We start from the raw sequence: 24833 nt of genomic DNA on the forward strand, positions 1-24833 counted from the left end.
GGATGAACCGTTTGTTTTTTTATGCATGTTTAAAAAAAAATTACATTACATTATTCATGCTTCACAGTGTATTTATATGTTTAAAAGTAAACAAGCATTTTAATGTATTTTTCTTACCAACTAGAGCCTGATACGGCTCGATATCTAAAACACTTTATTTTTTCCATACTGAATTTTGGTAAAATTTTTACTACTCATTCGGGTCGGGTACGGGTACAGGTAATTTTTAATCGGGTACGGGTCGGGTACGGGTAAAATTTTTTATTTTTTTTCGGGTACGGGTCGGGTACGGGTAATTTTTATTTATTATTGATCGGGTACGGGTCGGGTACGGGTAATTTTTTTAATTTTCAATCGGGTACGGGTCGGGTACGGGTAATTTTTTTTGCTGATCACTCGGGTACGGGTCGGGTTCGGGTATAAGAATTTCTATACCCGACCATCTCTACTCTGCAGATTTCAGCATATGGGTTGAGCGGGTTCTTATAGAACTTCCATGTATCATTCGCGCTTCTTGGTGGTGCTTTCTCTTCCGGAATTTTGCAGCATACTCGCCCTTTCTGCATTCTTCTATTCGACCAACTGCTGGCATACGCCGTAAAACCAGTCATTCCCTCGATGCGATAACTTCGTATCTAGTAGGGTTGATACTTATGGTGGAATTTATATCCCATCTTCAAGAGTCGCTGCATCCAGCTGCTCTTCCGTTGGTAGCACTTTCCATCGCTAGCACATACAAACCGCGACAAGATAATCGTCAGAATCTATGTTGGTTTTCCGCTTTATGATCAGATGATCTCCTGGTAGCTTTGTGGATATCTTTGCGGTGGAAGAAAGGGGCTTCTGATTACCATTCCTCGGGAGGCTGCAAAGTTCACGCATCGTTGGCCGTTGTCATATGTTACCGCGTGCAGGCTCTGCAACCCGATCACAGGCCTGTACGCTGCGTCCCGGCACACTTCAGCGTTCATGTCACCGAAGACGAGTTTCAGATGCCGTCGTGGACAGATGTTATAGGTTCGCTCCAACTGCGCGTAAAATGCTTCCTTCTCTCCATTGGGTTCTCGTTTCACGTGGGCAGTTATAATGCTGTAATTGAAGAAGCGGCTCTTGATCCTCAATACGCTGCCACCCAATCACGCGCTGACTTTGGTGGGATCAGAAGGATGTGGTGTATCATGACAGAGTACGAAAAAATCTTGTGATTTTTCATCTTAGAAGATGCACATAAATAGAGCGTCTTATATCACAAAAACTCATATTTAAGAACATATAAAATTGTGTACTTTGAAAATTCCATGACTTGACATCGAGTGAAATAAAAAATAAAAGAATCGATAGCAACAACGCGACTCGAACCGAGAAACATTAGATCCCAAAGCACACCGTTAATCGACTGAGTCACAGAAGCACATATCTGCTTAATGAATAATTGATACATATAAATCCATACAGTGGCACTTGGTAGCCGAGTTCAAATTACACTTGGAGCCAGTGAAATTCTGTACAAGTTGAATATTGCGTCACTTAACAAGTTCAGTAGTTATGAATTGTATGGTATGTATAATTATGTTACCTGAGAAGTTCCAATTTTTTTTCGGTGGTGTTTCTAAAACCGGGTGAAGCTGCTAATATTAATCACTACAGACCAAATAACCAAATAACCACTACAAAACTAATGACCAATTTGAATCATAAATTGATCGAAAAACGACCAGAATGGACCAGCAAATACGGCGAAGTAATTTTGTTATACGAGAATGCACCTACACACATACCAAACCGGTTCAGAAAACAACCAAAGCACTTGCCTCATCCGCCGTATTCACCAGACTTGGCCTCTTCCGACCACCATTTGTTTTCATCAATGGGTCACGCATAGCGATGTCGTAATATCGATCGTTTAATCGAGTAATCGATTTATAACACAGAAAATCTACTAAAATTCAATCGAATAGTTTGAAAATTATACTTGATTAGTGAATAATCGAATAATTTGAAAAATTCGACATTCCTTCCCTACGAAAATGTCGACAATTGTATGTCTGATTGGTTACCTGAAAAGACGTTTCTATAAATTGCCAAAAAGGTGGTTAAGATTATTTGAAAGCATAAGAATCAGTTCCTAGTTTCTGATTCCGGAAGTATTGGAAATATTCAAAAACTCAGAAAATGGAACTGATTTCATTCTGGCATTGATTCAAGATTCGATTAGTTTTTTATTTGAGAATACCTTAGTAATATAAAATATGAGAAAGACATCACACCATCATCATTCCGGAATCGAAAGTCGGATCCGAATGAAGTAAAATTGTGTTCCGTAGAACCTAAAAACCATTCATATGAATCTAAGTTTGGGAAAATCGGTTGAGTCATCTCCGAGAAAATCATCAGTATAGTTTTATTTCAGATATCGACGAACTAATTCGAATGGTAATTCGTATGACAATATAACATGGAATAGTTTTGGATCCAGTTTTCAAGATTCAGAATCATCTTTAATCGGCACTTGTACAACGGTATGAGAGCACTTATCATTCTATAATTCCGGAACCAGAAGCCATATTCGAACTTAGATCTTATGTAAATTCAGGAAAATCTTGTTTTCACCTCAGGGAAATTGTTAGTTCACCGATATCAGTGAGGTGATTCACGAGCTTTCCTTCGGCTTCCGGAAATAAAAAACTCCAATTATTCAATGAAAGCGCTCTTTATCCACCTAACAGTAAGATCATACGGTTTTTTTTCATCAAACCACATGTTTTTGTATGAATATTTGTCGGTGTTGTTAGTTTTTCGCACCGTCTTTTTTAGAGATGGTTTGAAATTTCAATCACCTTCAGTAACTTCGGAACTGCTAATTGATTAGAAAACAAAAAATTGTTTGAAACCATAAAATCTATTTTGTCGTGAATACGATTTACTTTACTCTGGGGCGCTTTTTCAAAATTAGCCATATGGAAGAATGGGCAGAACTTAATCGTGAATATCTCGACTTGTATTAATGGCAGCAACAAATTTTTTCACTTTTCATCATAAATATGATCAGGAATTTGGGATAATATTTTGAACAGTGTGAGATAACCACAAACAACTCAAGAATTAAGTTTTCCCAAAATTTGAAAACAACGCGGAAAACTCTTTACTTTTGCTTGGGTTTTTCGCGCAAGGACGACGATTTTGAGGTAGTCAAGTACATATCTTCAACTGAACGTTATAAAAGGGGAACCGTGGTCGAAAATCGATCATTTCTTTTTGTGCGTTGAATGGAAGCAGACGTTGAGGCGAGAAGACGCATTCAAACAGCGGCATCGGAGAGCGTACCTTCTGCGTGGTTGAAATCCTCAAACGCTCAGGTCGTAGTTCTCTTTTGCCTTCCGGTCGTCAAGACAGGAAGACGCATTACACCAGTTTGCATCATTAGGCACTGCGAGCGGATGTGTTGCGGTTTGTACGCAAAGCTAGTTTCAACTCGAACAAGAGCGATTGCATCATACAACAGAGCTTCTGGTCGTTTGCATTGGAGAGAAAGAAAACAAAGAGTGGACAACATTATATAAAATCAGCCGTTCTAATGGCTCTAAATGTTTTCTGAAGAACTATTAGGATTACTTCTTTTCAAATCGAAAGTAACAATCATCAGTTTAGTGAAAATACAAAATAATTTTATTTGCTTCGTGCACTTTTCACTGTGCGAAGATCGTTCGAGAAAACTGTTCCGAACTGTGCTAAATATCGTAGAGAATTCCACAATTTGGTCCTTCTAAAAGGTAGAAACGAATCCTGTACAGCATCTTGATAGATTCTTTTATTGAAACATGCAAATCCGAAATGAGATAATCGACGTCAAAAGTTTCACCATTCACACAATCGATGTCCATCTCGTCTGTGTGCCGAAGAGCAAGTGAAACTTCTCCCCTCGCACTGACAACTTCAACGAGAGCTCTTCTCTTTTACGTATGTAAACTACTGTTGTATAAAGTGTGCACGCATCATGAGTGCGAGTGTTTATTTTCTTTTATCTCTAGCAATGAATCGCAATAAAGTGTTACAGCAGAGCTATCAAATTCTCTGAGGTGGATGCAGATACTTTCACAGAGGTGTACAAACCGGTGAGAACTCTGGTGTATGGTTTGCGTAGAAGAAGAGTGGGAAACGCAAAATCAGCAAAATAAAACATAATATCGTTGAATTTTCGTTTTTCCTTTCAAGTTTTCCATAGCAAGGCCAGATAAGTGATCGCATAAGTGATCACTTGGGTGTATTTAGGCGAGTGCTCGTGATAGCTATTCATGCGAAGAGAATGTGGTTATCTCGTACCAGCTTCTTTCAACACAAGCACACTCTCAAAATCTGTCTAATGGACACTGAGAAGTGCGCTTTCCTTTTTGTGTGGAGCAAATCGAATGCATCCGCAGTGTAGAAATCAACACTGGTGTATCACTCTAGTGAAATGCCAACACTGCCTGTGACATTCGGGTAAGAATTTTTGGTCATCATTTACAATACTTCAGGAACCGGTATTGAGGGACCGGCATAACCCAAAACGGTAGAACGAGTTGTAATAGTTGTATATTCAAATTTGAAGATTTTTTAAGATTTTTGGTATCTTCGTTTTCTCTGATGCTTTGAATTTTGAAAACTCATCACCCTGTAATTCCTAGTCGGAATCGGATGAAATTCAGTAATTATGTATGGGTCATAAGTCTTTCAATTTCCCTCTCACTGGTTGGTGGGCTTGACGGTATTGCAAACATCATCACATACAATCAATTAGCGTTATAATTTGATAAAGATGTGCGTTACAGCTTTTAGCTTCATAATTGAATTAAATGAATAAGATATGGAACGACTTGAATAAGATGTTGATGGCATTACCCTCCAACATCCGGGGTTGGAGAGGCCGGTAGGGCTTAACTGAGCTCTTTTTTATGTTTTATTTTTTCTTATTACTAGTGAGAAGTGGAAATTGAGTGGAGTGAACGTATCCCGATGACAATAAATGAACGGTAAATCGACTCCATCTTTGACGTTTATTGGTGGTTTGTGTACCATGAAATACTGTGGAATGAGATAGAATATTGTAGAATAGAATAAAATAATAATGACTGAACCAATGAGTTGTGAGGAAGTGTCGTTTGGGACCTGATGGGTGAGAGATGTATGAGTGAAATATAAGAGAAAGTGCATGCAAGAACGGTAATAAAAGCCACCGTAGAAATTGGGTAACGGTACCCCCATTAACATGAAATTTGGAGCATTTTGCTTCGCTAAAACAGCAGTATTGAACCATTTCCGGCCTACTTCTATGCGCTATTGCTTCTTAGACACGAGAAAAAAATTTAAAAAATAGTTTAAATATCATTTAAATAAAAACGCATGTCCTCAATTCAAACCGTCATGAACGGCCTTACAAAGATGTCACTAAAACCACTAATCCTTTTTTGTCCCCGTTTTTCTTTGTTTTCTCGGAAATTGATGACTGAGCATGAATAAGAAATTAGGAATAAGGAATAAGAAATTCAAGAATAGCAAAAACAATTCAAAAATATGATGGATGTGGAGCAGAAAAATTAAAAAATAATTCAATTAACACAATCAAAGACACGAAATGAAACATTGGTAAGAACAAAAACACCTAACTAACTTTTCTCAGAGATGGCGTGATCGATTTTCACAAACTTATGTTCAAATGAAAGGTCCTGTAGTCCCATATGTAATTCCTGAATTTCATCCGGATCCGATTTCCGAACATATATGGTAAATATAGGGTAAAGTGTGTTAAAAATTTTATACCATCACTGAAAAGGGCGAAAAACCGTAAGAAGTTTTCTAAATCGACCTCAAATCTTCTCCAATTGATAGTATTTATCAGTAGACGGTCAAACAAACCGATTTCGGTTAATTTTTTTACAAATTGAAGAAAATTATTTTGAAGAATACCACAGTATTATATATGTTATGATAGTATGATTGATATAAGAAAGGCATCATTACACCACTAGGTTTTTATATTCTCTATTTATTCGATGAAAATATGTCGAATGGTACCGATTCGATGAAAATATGTCACTTTTTGTTGTTGTAAATGTACTTTTGTAAATAAACAGGTTGCATAAAATATACACTCTCAAATAAAACTTTTCGTTACTTCTACTTCCAGTGCTGATCAGTGATCCAATTTCAAGTGATAACCTCAGAAGTAAAACTCTAAAAATAACCGATTTTGGCTTGGCACGCGAGGCTTACAAAACCACGAGAATGTCGGCGGCGGGTACATTTGCTTGGATGCCTCCGGAAGTAATAAAATCGGGCACATATTCAAAGTAAGCGGATAAATCTGGTCGTGAATGCTGTGTCTAATATATGCCGAATAAGTTTTCAAAATGGTTGTTCAAGTTAAAATGTCAATGTTTTGTTTTCATTTTTACGTTCGGCTTTTTGAGGACTTCTTCGGTGAATGTATATATATATTTTGACCACTTGATTACGTGTTTCAGAGCTTCTGATGTGTGGAGCTATGGTGTTCTTTTGTGGGAATTGCTAACGGGCGAAACGCCCTACAAAGGATTTGATTCACTGATGGTCGCGTACGGGGTCGCTGTGAACACCCTTGCCTTGCCGATACCTAAGACCTGCCCGGAAGCGTGGGGAAAGTTAATGAAATGTAAGTACCACGTTTTGTCGTGCTTTCTTGTTTTCCGTCCATTGATTAATTTTCTTCTTTATTGTTTTTAGCCTGTTGGGAATTGGACCCTCATCGACGACCATCGTTTAGAGATATTGAGAAAGGATTGGATATTATCACACGCTCAGGATTTGCACAAGAACCCCATGAATCATTCCACACGATGCAGGACGGTTGGAAAAAGGAAATCGCCGAAGTTCTTCAGGAACTACGTAAGAAAGAAAAGGCAAGTCAATCTTTATATACATATAGGTATCGATATAAGCAGCTGATGAAAGGATTTCGTCGAGAACTTTATAAAGACCAGTAGACATTTAATGCTAAGCAAAGAAATAGACAAATCATTCGGTGTGTTTACAGCATTCTCCTTCCACTTAGAGTACCCTTTCATTTACTGTGTTTGTATTTTTTCAATCTTTATTTGGCCGCCTTTCACTGTTTAGGCATTTAAGTCTTTTGAAGAGGTAAGATCTGGAAATTTTGATTGATACTTTGAGTTTGTCCGATTGCAAATTTTTATCAACTTTTGCATATGATTTTAAATTTTTGATCAGATTATTTTATTTGTTTTGATAAAGTGTGTTGTTTGCTGATGCGATTCATATTGATGAGGCAATTGAAAGTTCGATTGAAAGCAAAGTTTTTCCATTACATTCCTTGTGTGGAATTGGGCCTTTCTGTTTCAACCGACTTTTCAGGCGATCTTAGTGTACAGGAATCAATGCGTGGCTACTACTATGGATCCTACTGACACTAAGAATCCTTCCACTAAGGTCGATTGAACTGTACGCATTTAAAGAGAAATTTGATAATGAACCCGAATCAAGAATCAAAAAAATATTTTTTAGAAAATATTACAGCTATACAATAAGAAGGAGATGGAGTAACTAACATCCATTTCTGAATCGTTCGCTGGTTTGCGGGAGAGCATCGAAAAACAGATTAATGTCGCAATAGAGAGTGGAATCGAGAGACTGATCAGGTCTTCCAATGAAGCTTTCGAGAGAAAGATGGCATGCTTGGAAAACAGTGTTGCCAAAAAGTTGGAAGATTTGAAAAGTTTACCGATTTTAAACAATATGCAGAATTACAATGAATTGGCTGTAAAGAACAAAAAAAAAATTATTGTTGAGAGGAAGACTCATTCGGAGTCTGACAGAAATCCCTGCCGAAAACGAAAATTATTATCAAATAATGATGAAGAAACGATACTTGTTGACAATGATAATGACGAAAACAATTATGAAGTTTTTGCTAAAAAGGGTATTTCATACGCAGATATTTTATCAGGGAAATCTAAAATTAGAAAATTTAGCATTAAAAACCGTAAGACTCGCCCGGTTATTGTGATAAAACCGATCGAGTCGTCACAAACGAGCGATGATACAAGAAAATTTTTGAAAGACAAGTTGGATCCAAGGGCACACAGGATTAGTAACTTTAAAAATGGTAAAAAATGGTTCGATTATTGTTGAGTGTGCAACAGGGGAAGACATTCAGACTTTAAAAAATAACATCGAAAGCAATTTGGGAGTTAATTACAATGTTGTTGTACCCACGCCTGGTAAACCAAAACTGAAAATAGTGGGGATGAGTGATCGATATTCCCCAGATGTATTTATTGATCTTTTGAAAAGTCAAAATCAGGAAATTGTGATTGAAGACGTTAAAGTAGTAACTGACTTTGAGAATCCTCGCTTCAAATATAACAAATATAGTGTTATAATTGAGGTACATAAGAACACTTATTCTAGCTTGATGGCCGCTGGCAAGGTAAGCGTCGGCTGGGATAGGTGTTCGGTTTTCGAGTCGTTCTAAAAGAAGAACAACATAAGTGAATAGCAACTAACAAAGGGAAGATTTTCGGATTGTACTTAAATATTGCCGGTTTATCTACTAATTTTGTCGCATTGCGGCATCTTGTGGAGAATAACTGTCCATTGTTAGTTTGAAAAATGATTTAACGACCAGTAGTAAAATTCTCCTGTATAAATCAATAATCTCTCCTCACATTGACTTCTGCTCATCGATTCTGTTCCTTGCTAACAACACGCAAATATTGAGATTCCAGCGATTGCAAAATAAGGTCATGCGATTGATTTTGAAATGTAATAGATATACTTCCTCTAATAGTCTATTGAACGCATTACAATGCCTTTCAGTGAAACAGAGAGTATATTATTTAACAATGGTGTTCATTTTCAAAATTATAAATGGAATGCTGCCTCGATATTTGTGTGATCGGATTGAAAGAGGAAGTGACTTGCATAGGTACAATACTAGAAATGCGTCTGATGCGAGAACACCAAGCTTTTTGTCAGCCAGATCGTCATTGTACAAAGGGATTAGTTTTTTCAATTCGATGCCAGGACGAATCATGCGGGCTGCAACATTGAGGGAATTAAAAAAATTGTGTATTTCACACATAAAATCAATTTTGTAATTAGATCTTTAATGAATTAGTGCAATTTAATTTTTTCGAAAACTGTGTAAAATGACGAAGATTGTATTTATTTTATTTTTGTTTTTTTTTTTTCAAGTAAGACGCGTTAGGTTGTTATGTTCTGTATGACGATGATGGATTTTTAATAATTTGTTTAGTTAAAAAAAAAATGAGTTGTCTACAAAAGTATGAGCCTCGCGCGCGCGAAGCAGGTAGAGGCAATCTGGAAATTGAATATGACTGGAACTGGATATGTTCTCTTTTATTTTTGAGAGCTTTAGAATTCTACGTGTCGAGTTCGAATCTTGACTTTGTAAGATTCGATGAATTATTTATTGATTATATTTCGGAAATAATAGGGAAGGAAGGGCCAGGTGAATTACTGTCTGATACTGACAAAGATATCGGGTTCGATTCCTGATTTGTTCAAGGATCTTCCCGGGTTGGACATTTTCTTGAATAACCCTGGATAGTAAATCGGAAATATTTGAATGTTTTCTTGTTCTCAGTTGTACTTTAGAAGGAGAATCTATACCTGCTGGATTAACCAGATCGTTTTATATTTAGTTAACTGGTTAAAATATGTGATGCAATATTTATTATCATTTAGATATATCGTCCAGCTCACACCTCTGTAGGGGTATGAGGCGGGACCGTCATCATCATCATGTGCTTGAGAATGCAGAAGTTCAGCCATATACTCATTGCGTAGTTGTTGGTGTTGAGGTGAATATTTGCAAAGCGGATACAAAAACTATTAGCGAAGAATGTCGAAAATTCATCATTGTCGTTGGAGACCGTTCGTGTGTTGCTACTCTATTATTGATTAGAGCCATTGAGGTTGTTAAATGTTTTTAAATTTTTCAAACATCTCAGATTCAGAAGATTATCACTGAAATCCTTGCCTATATCAGCCTGTAGGTGTGCGTTCTTCACATAAACATCAGCTGTTTTATCGGTTCACGATCTTCTTAGTGGTGCTCCGTAAAACCGAGTTAAGTATGTTCCGTGTTTGGGGACCGTACGTGAATCACGTAAATCAAACTTTGTCGCTTTTGAATCCTACCGGCTACTCTTGTAGACTCCCATCCTCATAAAAAAAATCTTTGTAAACTTTTCAGTTTCAGTGATTTTTTTTGCTTTTCGTATTTGAGAAACGTGTTGAGTACTCGAATCCAAATACATGAGAAAAATCTACACCCTGGGACAAGATACATGTTACAACGTCATAAGTCAACGATTATCCAAATTAATTCATAACGTTCACCAGCTAATAACAAACTTTGGTGTTCAAATTAGATAGATAACGATGATATGGTGGTTAAGTCTCATGATCGGGTCGGCATAAAATTGCATGGATTAAAAATGATAAACCTTAAATTTCAAAACCTTTTGTTTAGAATAGCGACTTAATACCATTAGTCAATTTTAAACATTTATTTATCTTTAGGACCTTTAAACAGTGTACAATCTACCTTCAAGTGGTCCGGTCTTCCAAACATGATATATAATCTAATTGATGATAAGGAAAGCACGTTAGAAATTGCATACGAAATGAGATCACAAGGTCGAGACTGAAATTTGGAGGTCACCGACTGAACATATATGACCTGTTTTACTGAACATATAAAGAGTTCTGTTTAATCGGTTACTTCAGAGTTTTGTTTCATCACATTTAAGGTAGTCGTGAGTTACTCTGGTGTGTCCGGTCCTCAACCGAAATAATACTCGTTGTTCCTGGCGTTGTTCACTTCCTCAGTATAAGATGAAATGGTCTATGACACTTGTAGTGAGATGTCGAAGCATATCGGTCGCTGATACTTTCTTGATCAGTGCCCTCCTAGATTTCCGACCTAGGTTGGCCAGTCGGTCTGCATCTTCATTGCGACAATCCCGCAGTGGATTGAGGATCAATTAGTGGTAGTTGACTTTGGCAATGTTGGGATCTGATCGGGCTTTTGTTGATTTGAATAGTCTAATATCGATGTCTGGGATATTTTGGTGCCAATCTAGTTTCCGAACAGAGTTCATTCTCGGTAATGGAGCATATTCGAGCCCGTAAAGGATCGGTAGATCTAGTTTGTTATTCGCGACAAAGTACACTGCCCACCAGAAATATTCTCTAGGAAGCCAAATCTACGTTTTTAAAGCGTAGTTGCGGAAAACCACTGGAAGGGTGGAAGGCGGCATTTGCGGGAGTACTCGGTAGTAGACATTATTAAATTTGATGAGCTAACACTAGGACTAAAATGCGTTCAGTATAGTCACTTCAATCAAATTATTATACAATTATCTTTCAATTGCCTCTTTTAAACGGTTTTATTTTATTACGGAAAATGTTTGATAATTTTTTCAATAGCGAAATGTATTTGCTTCGTTATTATGCGTGTTGTATGATATTATTTCAAACAAGCTTTTTTATAATGCTAGGAATAACCTAATGTGCAATATATTTTTCTGCTAACATGTTAATAAATGGTTTGTCAGTCGATTATATGCTCCGTTGATTTGCGTTTATATAATCTTTTTGCTCTATTTAATTCTACAGGAATTACGCAGCAAGGAGGAGGAACTCAGTCGAGTGCAACGTGAACAGCGTTGCAAAGAGGAAGATCTGGCAAAGCGAGAACAGGAACTGGATGCTCGTGAAATCGAACTCTTGGGACGTGAGCTCAATATTATTATCACCCAAAATACACCGACACCCAAGAAACGAAAGGGAAAATTCAGTAAGAGTAAATTAAAGGTAAATATTTTTGCAAGAATGCTAAGATTTTTTAATTGTTTTCCTGACATTGCGATTAATTTTCAGTCATTGAAACGAGAACCGGGGCAGATATCGTTTCCGTTCAATTTTCGTCAAACGATGACAGTACAACACATCGCTATTCGAGACGAATCCCGACAACGAACCGATACTCCACCCGGTTCACCCGCCACACGACTGAGAGCCATAGCACGTGAGTAAACTTAAGCATGTTCCTTTAAAATGTCGTTCCCTTTTTCGACATCTGTTAAATTTTATTTCATTCATCAGAATAAGCGATTGATTACCATGCGTCACGTTATACTTAGTACACTGATCGCGATTTTTAAACACTATTTGAAAACAGTTTCTAGAGTTAGATCACACACTTTACGATTTCGATAGTGCCTTACAGGTCCCCGATTGTTCCCAATCTCAGTCGGGTTGGCTATCAGTTACCAGCGTGATTGCATGCATTTTGATTGAAGACATTTTTATATACATAGCCTTTCTTTCGTTAATCAAATCGCGTGTTCATGTTTAATTCCAGAAGTGATCTTATCTGTTTTGCAGAGATAGTTTTTTCAATATATAGGTTTTAAATAAGTAATCAAAAACAATTTCGGCTGAATTTCAAAAATGTTTTGTGTTCATTTTTTGTAAATCGATTAAGAAACTAGAACATTGAAGTGAAACTTGTGATAGATTAATTGACTACATTTTATTACATTTTCTAGTGTGAACTACGATTAAACATGGAAAATCTTCAGACAAAAAAAAATTGGCTTAAGTTTTTTGTTCTATGTAATATTTTTTTATTTTATAAGGTTTGTGACCAATATCGAAATTCGGAATTTGTTTCGGTTCGGTTAAGGTTTCTTTAAACGCTAGAGGAATAAATCAAAAGGCGGTAAAAAATTATTTCTCATCATAATATCGCATATTTGGTTAGGTTTGCGCATCGGTACGATGACATTTCACATTATGAACCTAACGCGACGAATAAAATCATTTGAAAACGATCAACATAATATTTTCTCACATGTTGAAATCAGAACTGGTATTTTTCATTGTTTCAAACAGGTACTGCAAAATAACAGAGGTGGAAAATGATTTTTTCCACACGAAAATTAACTTTTCGCATGAACAAAGGATGTGTAATTAATTTACAAGTGAAAATTTGTTTTCCTTTGCATTTTGACAGACAAACTTGCAATCAAAATTCTCGCAAATGGCGTACCTTTACCTGTGAAACACAACATTAGATCGTCCATTCTTTGGGAACGACGGTACTTTAAATAACTCCGTATTATCGTAGCGCACCGAGTTAGTTCGATACTGAACACTGCAAACCTAGCAGTTGACTATTCATCGAGCGGATGACAAAGCAAGTTAGTTTTAAGCGAAATTTGATACTGTGCAGAACGGTGGGATATTTTAGAAAGTTTTACTAAAGTCTGGGAGGGTACTGTCAACTCCATATACGATTCGGTGCGGTATCCATTTAATCGAATCCTACACTGAAGAAAATGGATTTTAAAAATTGAAAGTCAAAATTTTTTAATTTTTTCAATTGAAATCTGAGAGGGTGCTGCAAATATTTGTTCGATTTGGTTCGGTACACCGCAAGAGATGCTTCACAGAAATCACATGAACAACACGGTAAACAGTTCCCATTGTATATTTTACTGTGCATCGTCTAGTCAGAGCTCTGACCGTAATACTGCAATGATGCTTGAGAAAATATGACATATATTTTTTAAATTTTCGGATTCAAATGTGGCGAGTTCCGTCATTATTATTATTTTTTTAAATTACTAATTTTATTTGGCTTTTCTTTTATTACATAACCTGCCAAGTGCGGTTTAATTAAAATTATAGATCTATTTCAGTTTGAATGAAAAAATCGGCAATAAGTGCGTGTAGTTCGATGTCTTTCTTTCTCAGTATTGTATGCAGGTCCGGTGGGCTGTTTTTCCCCCTCAATTTTGCCCAAAGAGATTCTCTTTGAACATCAAATCTTGGACATTCGAATAGTAGATGATCTGGATCCGCAGTTGATAATTCACAAGGGCACGTATCATCCGTAACTATGCCATTCCTTCGCAAGTGAGCAGGAAGTCTAGAGTGGTTACTGATTCACTTTGACAGGATTACAATTTCCCTCCTGGCGAACCCGGTCGATTCGAACCACGGTTTACAGGACACGTTCGATAGGATGCTAAAACAGAATCTTCCTTTATCAGCGTTACACCATTCCGTTTGCCATTTTTCCATAATTATACGTTTCCATGGGAATGAAATATCGAACGCGGTAACAGTGTAATCATCACCAGAACCAAAAATGCAGGCGTTTTTCGCTTCACGGTCAGCAAACTCATTCATAGGAATGCCTTTATGAGAGGGTACCCAAAGAAAATGAATCACGTACCCTCTTAGCTCCGACGATTTAATTCCATTTTTTATTTCGTACCATGCAACAGGATTTGCTCGGTTTATTTTCCGAGTCTTGAGACTTGTCAGGCTGCTTAAACTGTCCGTCATGATAAGGTATTTTCCCACTGGGAGTTGTTGAATTATGAACACTGCTTTTCTAAGAGCTAGCAATTTTGCTAAGTAGACTGACGCAGATGACGCAATTCACACAGGATCGAAAAGAACTCTACTTGGAAAACTGGACTTTATAGACTTAGTGGATAAGATTACTCCATTATCATTTCACCAACAGCAGCACGATCCTTCTACAGATAACCATTCTTATAACAAACTATTTGTTTCGTCATGTTGTCTTTCCAAACAACCACACAATCTTTCCTACGATAAAGATATCTCACACCTATTGTTTCAAAAGGAAAAACTACATGTGAGAGTTAGGTCACTAAGAGCAAGTGACCATTTATGATCACAAGCGAGCGTGACTAGTTCCACAGTATACATGGTAACTAGAGCAAAGCTCTGAAACCTCGAGACGGTATTCACAAGAAAATGTTTCTTGTTTTAGAAATGCAACAGCTTAGATGATTTAACTCTGATTGTCAATGAACCTGAACTGAATTTTGAGTTCAGTATAATCCCAATGTACTCAACTTGATCCACCCCAGAATCGAAGAACGGCAACAGAAATCCTGTGATTATCATAGGATGAATGAAGATCATCAAATATGAAAAGCTCTAAGGAATGGTTGTTGGAGATGGTTCTATACATGCTGCATAGTGTGTGTTGGAGAGACAGTTAAATACAAAACCTTCATAAGCCAAGTACTCACCATCTGATGTGCTTAAAAACTGTCATGATAATCCTTCGGTTTCGAATTAAACTTATTTAATCTACTAACCTCGTTGGGACTAAAGACGTTTGGGCGAAGACTTTTTCCAGCCATTTCGCTCAGATGATCGAGGCACTCTTGAAAGGCCTTCGAGTTGACACTAAAACCCCAAACTCATCTCAGTGTCGGTTATTCCAAACTCTGCTGCATACAATCCATTAGTGAGTTCAGCATTCCACCAAGAAGTTCCTCTAATAGCTCACACAATTCGAAGTGGGCCAGCCTTGAGTTAATTGGTCTCAGCGACTACATTATCCAACATTGTATGATACCCGTAAAATCTAATCGAAAAGCTCCGAATAAAGCCATATTCTGCCAAAACAGAGTGCCACTTTCGCTAGGACGTAGGCCGTTTTTTATATATTTGGCCGTTGATGGTACTAATCGTTATGTAGGCCTTACAGAATTTACCGCACCCACAGATTGCCTGTCATACCAAGTGTTTCTTGACAAATTATTCAATCTTCTTCTTCCGAAATATCCAGGCGAAATTTGCCTACAAAAAATTTCAGGCCGAGGATCTGTTTGGTGTTCGCTTTAATATACGTCTCGTCGCCCATTACGATGCTTTTCGGTTGTACCAACATTTCGCGGTACAGTTTCTTGGCGCGGGATTTTACCATCGTATTCTGTTTATTGGCCTTTCGTTACCTTGAAGACATAAAGCAGATGAACCAGACAAGAAAAAGTAATGAAGTTTACACGACAGAAAACACCTCTATCTATTTCAGCTGGTCATCCAAAACGATGCGGCGTAGCAGCATTAGACCTTTCAAAACCTCAGTAAACTAGAACAAATTGTATTATAGCAGTATGTTGATCTGTTATACCAAGAGACCATCGCTGTACCAAAGATTTGTAAATTTTATGCCAAATGAGCATTATGCCAAATAATCATTATTCCAAATGGCATTATGCCAAACAGCGTTATGCTAAACGGTATTATGCCAAACGGGTAGCCCCGACCAAAAATGTTCACATTGGTCGGCATATTTGCGCTTCATCCACATTCGCCGAGCAATGACTTCATACTACTGAAAAAGTGGTTTACCACTTATAATCGGTAGTGATGTAAGTGCTTACTATATCATTTCTGGCACCTCAAATATAAATTTGAGAGGCTCTGAACTGATGAAGTTTGTGAGCAGTACCATCTGCCCATAGCCAATGAAGATAATCGTTCAACTATTCTAAATCTAGAAGAGAAGAGGTTTTGGACGTAACTCCCTGCTCGAACTGAGTTCCGCATGAGTAGGTAAGTTGGTTCGTCCCTGATGAGCTCCTTCATTATCTAATTATAAGTATATTTGTTTAGATCATGTGAACATTTTATTGTATATGGTCACATATCGTAATCCCAAATCTACAAAGCGGGACCTTCATGAAGAGGGATTGGTGACTAGATTTTACGGATAACCAATAAACTTGGATCATGTTTTTTTATTTAATAATATAAGTTTGAATGCATATTGCTTAAGCTCTAAGTCTCCGAGGGCAATGGATAATGTTGTCGATGAGACAAACTCACTCATATTTGCAGCGTAGTTACTTATGTATTTAGCCTAAAAATGAAAGCAGTATTATATTTGATCGGAAATGGATCTATTGTTCTAATCATTTAAAGTAACGGTAGCGATATGTCCGTTTATACCGAAAAAAACAGCCACCATTTTCTTTAAAGTGCTTCGAGCTCGAACAACTTTTATTGGATTTGGTTATTCTTGGAACACCCATACAGTTGACTGTTGTTTAGTTTCGGGTTTATATGAGGGTTTCACCAAATCGGTAGCAATTTATATTTATATATGGTCTTCGATAAGTTACATCGCACAGACTCTTACGTACTAATTCTTAATCTAAACACATTTTTAGACACATTAAAATCGAAATTGTCATAAACATCATTGAATAAACGGCAACAAACATCCAGTGAGTTGTTTTGTCCATATTGGGTACGGTGAGTTGTAAATAGAAGGAGTTCCATACGACGGGTTCGTCTCAGTGGAGCATGAAATTGTAATTTCTCCAGCAGTTCTGCGCAGTCAATGGTGTTGCCTAATATGTCGAAAATTAGAAGTCGCTGCAAGGTTTTTCTTCTGCTTTCCAGTGTTGGCAGTTGGATAAGTCGACAACGATCTTCGTAGGGAGGAAGATGAACTGGATCGGTCCAAGGTAACAGACGTAAAGCGTAGCGTATAAAACACCTTTGCACTCTTTCAATTCTCTTGATATGTACGGTGTGATACGGTGACCATACTGGTGCGGCATATTCTAAAATGCTGCGGACGACTGAACAATACAGAGTTTTTAGACAGTACACATCTTCGAAGGCGTGTGTATTTCGACGAATAAAACCCAGTATCGAGAAAGCCTTAGCGGCGGTTAGTGCAACGTGCTCCGAAAATCTCAATTTGCTATCCAAATAAACGCCGAGATCCTTTATAACGGAAACTCGTTCGATGGTCAGAGATGAGATTTCATAGTCGAAAGCAATCGAAGAACGCAAACGAGAGAAAGTTACGACGTTACATTTCCGGTAGTTAACCTCCATACCATTCATGTTGCACCAGTCAATGAGTGAGTCGATGTCAGATTGAAGGACGTAACAATCCAAGTTAGATTCTATACAGCGAAATATCTTCAGATCATCTGCATACAGCAATTTAGGAGATTTTATTACTTTGCAGAGGTCGTTGATAAATAGAACAAAAAGCAGTGGACCAAGATGGCTTCCTTTAGAAACACCTGAAGATATTTCGAAAAGAGAAGATATTGCATGTCCGATACGCACGAAAGCACTGCGTCCAGTTAAGTATGTCCAAATCCACCGTGTCAGCCAAACCGGGAATGTTGTCGAAATTTGAAGCATCACAATTAATTTTTTCCAGTATTTCTTTGTACCAATCGGCACGAGTCTTTTTTTGAGCTATTGTCAAATTCACGACTAAATGATTGAATTCCTTATACCAGTTTTTTACAGTCGCATAGGCTGGTGCTACACTGCCAAAAGTCGAACTAAGTTGTTTGAAGCATTCTTGTCTTGGGAATTCACGTCGAAAATCGTAATAAATAATTGCACGAAAATGTTCACGATTCAATTTCAATTTGCTGAGGTAAAATTTTCAACTCACTGTAAACGAAACAGCGCTCAAATGACAGAATGTTCTGAAGATGGTAATGGTCAAAAATGTCAAAAATTATGATGGAAACGTCAAATCCACCGAACAAGGCTAAATACATAAGTGAGTGCATTTTGATCATCCGTGGGAAATGGTTGATCAGCAAATCGTTCAGCATCCTTTTGGGGGCACAGAATGATTTGTTGCATGTTCCTTTTATCACAGAAGTCTTTTCCAGTTTTCTCAGTCCATTTGTTCTGATTCCCGATTCTTGAATTGCGAAGGAACGTTTTTGAGTAAAAAGCTTTACATGTTCTAAATTTCTTATATAACTTCTTTCAAAAACTTTTTTAATAGTATGCAATCACGTTTTTAATTTCTGGTATGTTTAATAAATTTATTAATTTCGACGGATGTATTCATAGACGATTATTACAGTTATGAGAAGTTTGTAATTAGATACAAAATTAATGATACAATGTTCTCGTTTCTTGATCATCTTTTTTAGTTATTCTATTGTGTACTGCAAAAAGATGTTTTTCTAAAATTTTATATTTTTAGTTTTTTTTTTCAAATGTTTTTTTTTACTGTTAAAACGATAGCTATCATCGGTATTGAATATCCTACAACTTCATAGGTATACAAAACATTAAATAAAACTAACCAAACGGTCTCATTCATATCGATTCATCGACTAACATTCCATTCTATTATACCGAACCTAAAGTAAATCAAACCATGTTTCAATCAACCAATACAGTTCCGGCGGATGGTATGAAAGGTAAAACCTGGGGACCATCGACTCTACATCAGCGAGAGCGAGGTCATTTGCCGGCACTGCGAACAACGGTCCGGACGCCGCATTTCAGTAAAAGTGCCCCGAACCTGGACAAGACCCGCACCTTAGCGATATCCGCCAGTTCGTCGCGTAACGAAATACTAGGTAAAAGTCATGATGGCTTAAACACCATCAATAACAGTAAACACTATCAGCAAACCACTTCCTGTACTCTTAATCTTAAAAGTTACGTTAGTAGTAATAGTACCAATTCCTCAATCTCGAGCCGTACTAGCGATAGGCGTAACCGTAGTTTAGATAGCAATAATCAAGGTACCAACGACGTTCCAGAACCAACCGACCAGAACGAAATCGTGTATGATCGGGTGTTTTATCGTACAATTCAGAAAAGTTTGGATGATATTTTTTCCAGAGAGAACGAGCTAGACGAGCCCATCTCCTGTATTAGTAGCTCCAAGTCCAGTGATAATCTCACCATGTATGCCAGCAGTCGATCGGACTCAACCATCGTAGAAGATTCCGATTATAAATTCCATCGTTTTGGATCGGCCGAGTCCAAGTTCAAACGTGAATGCTTTTTTGTGTCACAGTCCAAGTCTGTTAGCGTGGATGATAGTCATAGCGCTAGTGTCGAAATGCAAAGCGATTTGCATGAAAGTTTTTCCAATATGGAGCTTAGCGAATCTAGCAATGAAGTGGGTTCCTCCCGGAAAAGTTCAGTCACGTTCCGTAACGAGGTGGACGTGAAATCTGACTACGAACATCTGTGTCCTCAAGCTCCCCTTTTCCGCCCGTCGGCTATTTACAGAGACTACAGTACAGTCATGCGGGAGAATGACTCGAATAGTAATGCATCCACGAGATCAAACTCATTCCGCAGCAAGCTAGACCGAACCAAACGAAAGTTCAAGTTAACGAAATTGTTCGGTTCGAAGAAAGAAAAGGGAAAGATTAAATCCCGCAAATTGGTCCAGCACACAAATAGTATTTATTTGAAACGGAATTTGGGAAGCCAAAACGAACGTGAACGATTGTTGCTGGCCGAGACAGAAAATAATGTGATTGAGAACGAATCGCCATATGGTAGAATAAGGAGAACGAAAAACTATTTAATCGTAGAGAATAATGATACTTTCGATTCCTAACTTAGTTTCCAATGCTTTTTCGTTCGTTGTTCCACAATCGGATTGAGATTGCATACCGGCAGAATCGAATCAAGTTTGATGCTAATCATTATTTTGTGAGTATGCCACATGAACTCAGGTACTGACAATAATTTTTAGTTTATTTTTCTTTAATGCCCTTTAACTCCACTTCAGTTTAACTTTGGGTTAAATTTCATTACTTATCGTGTAAATCATGTTTCAACGGCATGTCATTTTGAAATGTGTAAACATGATACTAGGTTATCTAGTTTTATTTTCAAATAGGAATGAGATTTCAAAAACGTTTTTAAAACAAAGTTTAGATTGAATGTATTGATACTCAATCAGCTGGGCAAGTTATTTCCATACAATAAATGTATGACCTACTTTTAAATAAGTAACTTGGTTTTACCTGGAACTCAATCTAATGGTTTCTTAAGTTTTAATCTCATATTGATGAATTCTTTATACAAATTGTATTTATTTACCCAGAAGATGCCATTCAACATCTGCCAATGCTTTACAGAAATATTTTTTTATGAATCGGTCTAGTTTTTCCCGAAGGCATTTTTTTATCCGTTTTGTATTTCTGAATCGAGGATTTTGTGGAGAAATTTGATAATGTTAATCAATGATTCATATTTTTTCAGTAATTAGATTGTCTTGTGCAGCGAAATTGTCTACTTAGTTCTCTAAAGCTAAGTAGTAAATTATTTCCTTTCTCAAATAACTTCTTATAACATTGTTGTCTTCTCCGCTACTAACTTTCGCTCTTCTTGGTAGGTGGCATACAACAGCAAACGAAAACAACTTTTGTTCTTTGTTTTCAAATGTATAATGCAGAGATTGATTGAAGCACCTCATTTACATTTATCATATCTTAAACATCATTATCTATCAAACATGCGTATAATTTGAGCATTCCAAAACTATGCATTCAATATACTAATTAAACACGTCAAAAACATCACAAAAAACTTTAAACCTATAATGAAAGACAAAAAAACGGTTCCTCACTCAGCAGTTTTATGAATTTTTCTTCTGGAAGCTTTCGTCCTAGATTGTTTTTTTAATGTTTTAAACATCTGATGCAAATATATATTTGAATAGACGCGTTTTGGTGTCTCTGCCCCGAAAAACAACACACAAAAGTTAAATCTATTTTCATCGAAACAATCTGAACTGTTTCAAATTAATTCAAAACAGGCAGAAAATGTTCCAATAAAAAGAGTCGGTACAGAGCGAATCCAGAAAAGGGTAACAATTTATCAGACTTCATATACTCAGGCCTTCCGAATGCTCATGCGTGCACAAATGCGACAGCGAGAGCGCACCGAAAATGTGTGTGTCGCATATGTATCCTGTGAGCGTGAGCGCCGACTAAAAGAGCAAACCAAAAGCGTGTACGAGACGCGTAGCGAGCACATAGAAACGGGATGTACTGCTTGAAATTTCAGAGCTTGAAGAGGATGAAAATAACGTACAAACCGCTCGTAGATCGCATGAAACGAGCGCGCCGCGCTATCTCATGCGACGAGAGCGCTTGAGCCTCGCTCTTGGCAGAATGCGGTGAGACTATACAGCGAAGCGTGCATCAGTTTCTGGTGCGGTACGTAAATGTGCTAAAGAGTTCTCTTGAGAGCGGCAAAAGTACGTCGCATGCGCGTGGTTGTCTTATGAGAATGAGAATTAATTTGTCTCAGCGCAAAATAAAGAGCGCGCGTGCATAAGGCCTGCATATACTACAATCTGGATGGAACATTATACGCGTTTTCAGTTCGACAAATCACATATTTTGCACAAATATAGAATCGATTCAAGATTGACTTTTAAAATGCTCGGGTGAATTTTAGCGTGCACTTTCTTCGAATCGTCGTTACTTAAAAACTGTAAATTTTACATAAATGATGTCTAAGAAAAAATTGTAGGAAATCAAATTAACACTTCAAAAAATATATCTATATATACACTAAAAACAAGTTGAATGATTTTTCGAAAATGACATGATGTTAATTTGGTTAGTGCCGTTTGGAAAATAAAAACTTGTTTCATATTTTTTGACGCTATTTCCAGTATCGGATATGTAAAATACATTTGAATGGTCATCAGCAAACAGGACCAATAAGGTGGATCAGTTGAAACGGCCTTTTCTTTCATTTTGCATCGTTATTTTACAATGTGGCTTGAAATTTTCAAGACTCTTCACCCTACAATTCTAAAACCGAAAATTGGAGTTTAATGGCCACTTATGAGACAATAAAACTTTTCGTTTGAGCACAAGTTTTTGAAAATTGACTTAACCAACTCAGAGAAATCAAAATGAGTTATAAAAAAATTTCATAAAATTTCATAGTAAACTATGTGATCATGAGACGTTACATTTTAATCAAAGCTTGCAAAAATCTGGAAGAGAACCGAGTGTACTTCTTTTCATTCTTCTGTACATTTTTCTCCGTCAATTCAAAACCAGAAATTGGATCTGGATTAAATTCAATAGCAGACTATGGGACCAAAAGACTTTTTATTTAAACCTTAGTGTGCGAAAATTGTTCAGACGATTTCTTAGAAAATCGTGTGTACTCGTTATCATTCTGAGTAATATTTAATAGTAGCTTATGGTACTATTACATTTCTAATTTGAATCTAACTAGGCAAACTTTTTTTATTGGTTACGTTAATCTGTTGTTACTCCAGAACCAAAAGACGGATTCGAATAAAATTCAGTACCAGGCTATGGGTCAACCAGATCATTTATTTTAATCTAGGTGTACTGAAATCGGTCCAGTCATCTTCGAGAAAATCGAATCGAACTGAATCGAATGTTATATGATACTCGTTGGTCGTTAATGCGATTTTCACAGCGATTTCTTAACCTTCCTTCGAGAGAATGGCAATAAGTAAGCTAAAACTATTGATAGACAATTACAAATTGTTAGGTTTGTGATGAAAATGGTCATTTGAAACCAAAATATTTTGAAAAAGTATTCAACGTTTTTTTTTTTGACTGCTTACTAGCTTTGCTACCACTTTACTTGGGTATCATGTTTGTACAGTTGATAGTTTTCGAGTTACATTGATTTAAAGGGAAACGGTACATTTCAACGAAAATCTGAGTGCTCTTAAACACTTGTTTGAAAGGAAAATAACGCAAAAGAAACGTATAGGTGTTCATTTTTTTAAATATTACTTTTTCTGCAAATTTCTCATTATTGGAAGCATTTGCAGTTTTTGCAGTGTGTATTTAACTGTCCGATCGTTCTTACAATTTCTTCTTGTACTTTTAATTTAAGTTTCAGAGTTATAACGATCAGAACAAAGTGCATGCATTCGTTCTGTTTATCAAATCAGGGCGACATTACAAAGCCTACTGGAAATCTGATTTCAAACCATTCTGTCATTCCGAATATCGTTTTTGCAGGCCGTGGAATGATATTTTACTTATACAGCATTTCTTTCTACGAGGTAAGTCCCGGATAATATCGGGAATAAAAAAGGTTATCCATACTATAATTAAAATTGGAGAAAAGTTGGTTCGGATGTCAGTTGGTACTGTGATAATTTGCTGTCTTTGTTCCTGGTTTCCTAAGTCACGTGTTCCACTGAAAAGCAATGCAGTTACACAATCTGCATTCCAACAAGCTTTCCAATGACAGTAAATAATTCATTCTCTATTTATACTTCTAATGAATCTAACCGCTAATGAATGGAATGTTAAAATTGCCCCCCCATCATGATAGTATAATTCAATACTGTGCCTGCACAAACCGTGGAATAAAGGCGATTAGCCGAAAGGTTTTGTAAATAACAAAATGGTTAACGAGGAATATCATAGTTCATGCGTTTGAAATCTCTCACGCATTGGTATACCCTACATTTACCATTTTCAACTACCAAAAATACAACGGATTAATTCGGTGATGGACGAAGAAATGCCATGCCCTCTGATTTCTAAACCTCCCGTACTCAATCAATAGGTTATAAGTTTTACTAAAGCGACTAAAGATTGTCTAGACTACCAATAGATCTGATGCTCAGAAGCAATCAATTTGTAGACACCGTATCTCTCGCTAGATAATGCCAGAACTGCTTGATCTATTTTTGCGTTTGAGAAAATACGACGAAGGAACAGAGAATGTTGCACTACATTGATGGTTTAGATTGTTGAACTATTATGATTTATCAAGATCGACTGTAGCTACATAAATGTCATTCAGTTTTAGAAAATCCTAGGTTTTACATAAATATTTAATTTTTATTACAATTAAATTGTAAGCTTGATTTTCTACTTCAGTTCTATTATATGTTTACATTTTAGTTTCTGTTTTGGCATCAAAGATGAAAATTATAATAAAATTAAAAACCACAAAAAAAGGTTTCATTTACAATAAAAAGGAAAGCAACGAAAACAGCCACTTGTACTTTTATTTATGTTATTAGAATTGTTCTGTTAAATTAAGCCCGTTTGGTATAGTCTCATCGGTTGCAATCAGTTGTAGCGTTCTTTTAGTTGCGATTAGTTGTTTGGTGGATGGAGCTTCGCTAGTTATTATTCAGTAAGCGTTTTAGT

At 36.8% G+C, this 24833-nt stretch overlaps 1 protein-coding gene across 3 annotated transcripts in view; it reads left to right on the forward strand.

The window, feature by feature from the left end:
• Positions 1–24833, forward strand: part of LOC131432952 (mitogen-activated protein kinase kinase kinase 11) — a 56009-nt gene that overhangs the window by 10045 nt on the left and 21131 nt on the right. The window contains exons 2-8 of one of the 3 annotated variants that reach the window (XM_058599605.1): positions 6164–6326; positions 6501–6667; positions 6739–6914; positions 7132–7152; positions 11680–11877; positions 11944–12091; positions 19083–19265. In XM_058599605.1, coding sequence (XP_058455588.1) covers positions 6164–6326; positions 6501–6667; positions 6739–6914; positions 7132–7152; positions 11680–11877; positions 11944–12091; positions 19083–19265 — 1056 coding nt within the window. The remainder of the gene's footprint in view (positions 1–6163; positions 6327–6500; positions 6668–6738; positions 6915–7131; positions 7153–11679; positions 11878–11943; positions 12092–19082; positions 19266–24833) is intronic. The other 2 variants (XM_058599607.1, XM_058599606.1) reach the window with 2 other exon arrangements.

Source organism: Malaya genurostris, chromosome 2 (genome assembly GCF_030247185.1).
Source record: "Malaya genurostris strain Urasoe2022 chromosome 2, Malgen_1.1, whole genome shotgun sequence".
Lineage (NCBI taxonomy): Eukaryota > Metazoa > Arthropoda > Insecta > Diptera > Culicidae > Malaya > Malaya genurostris.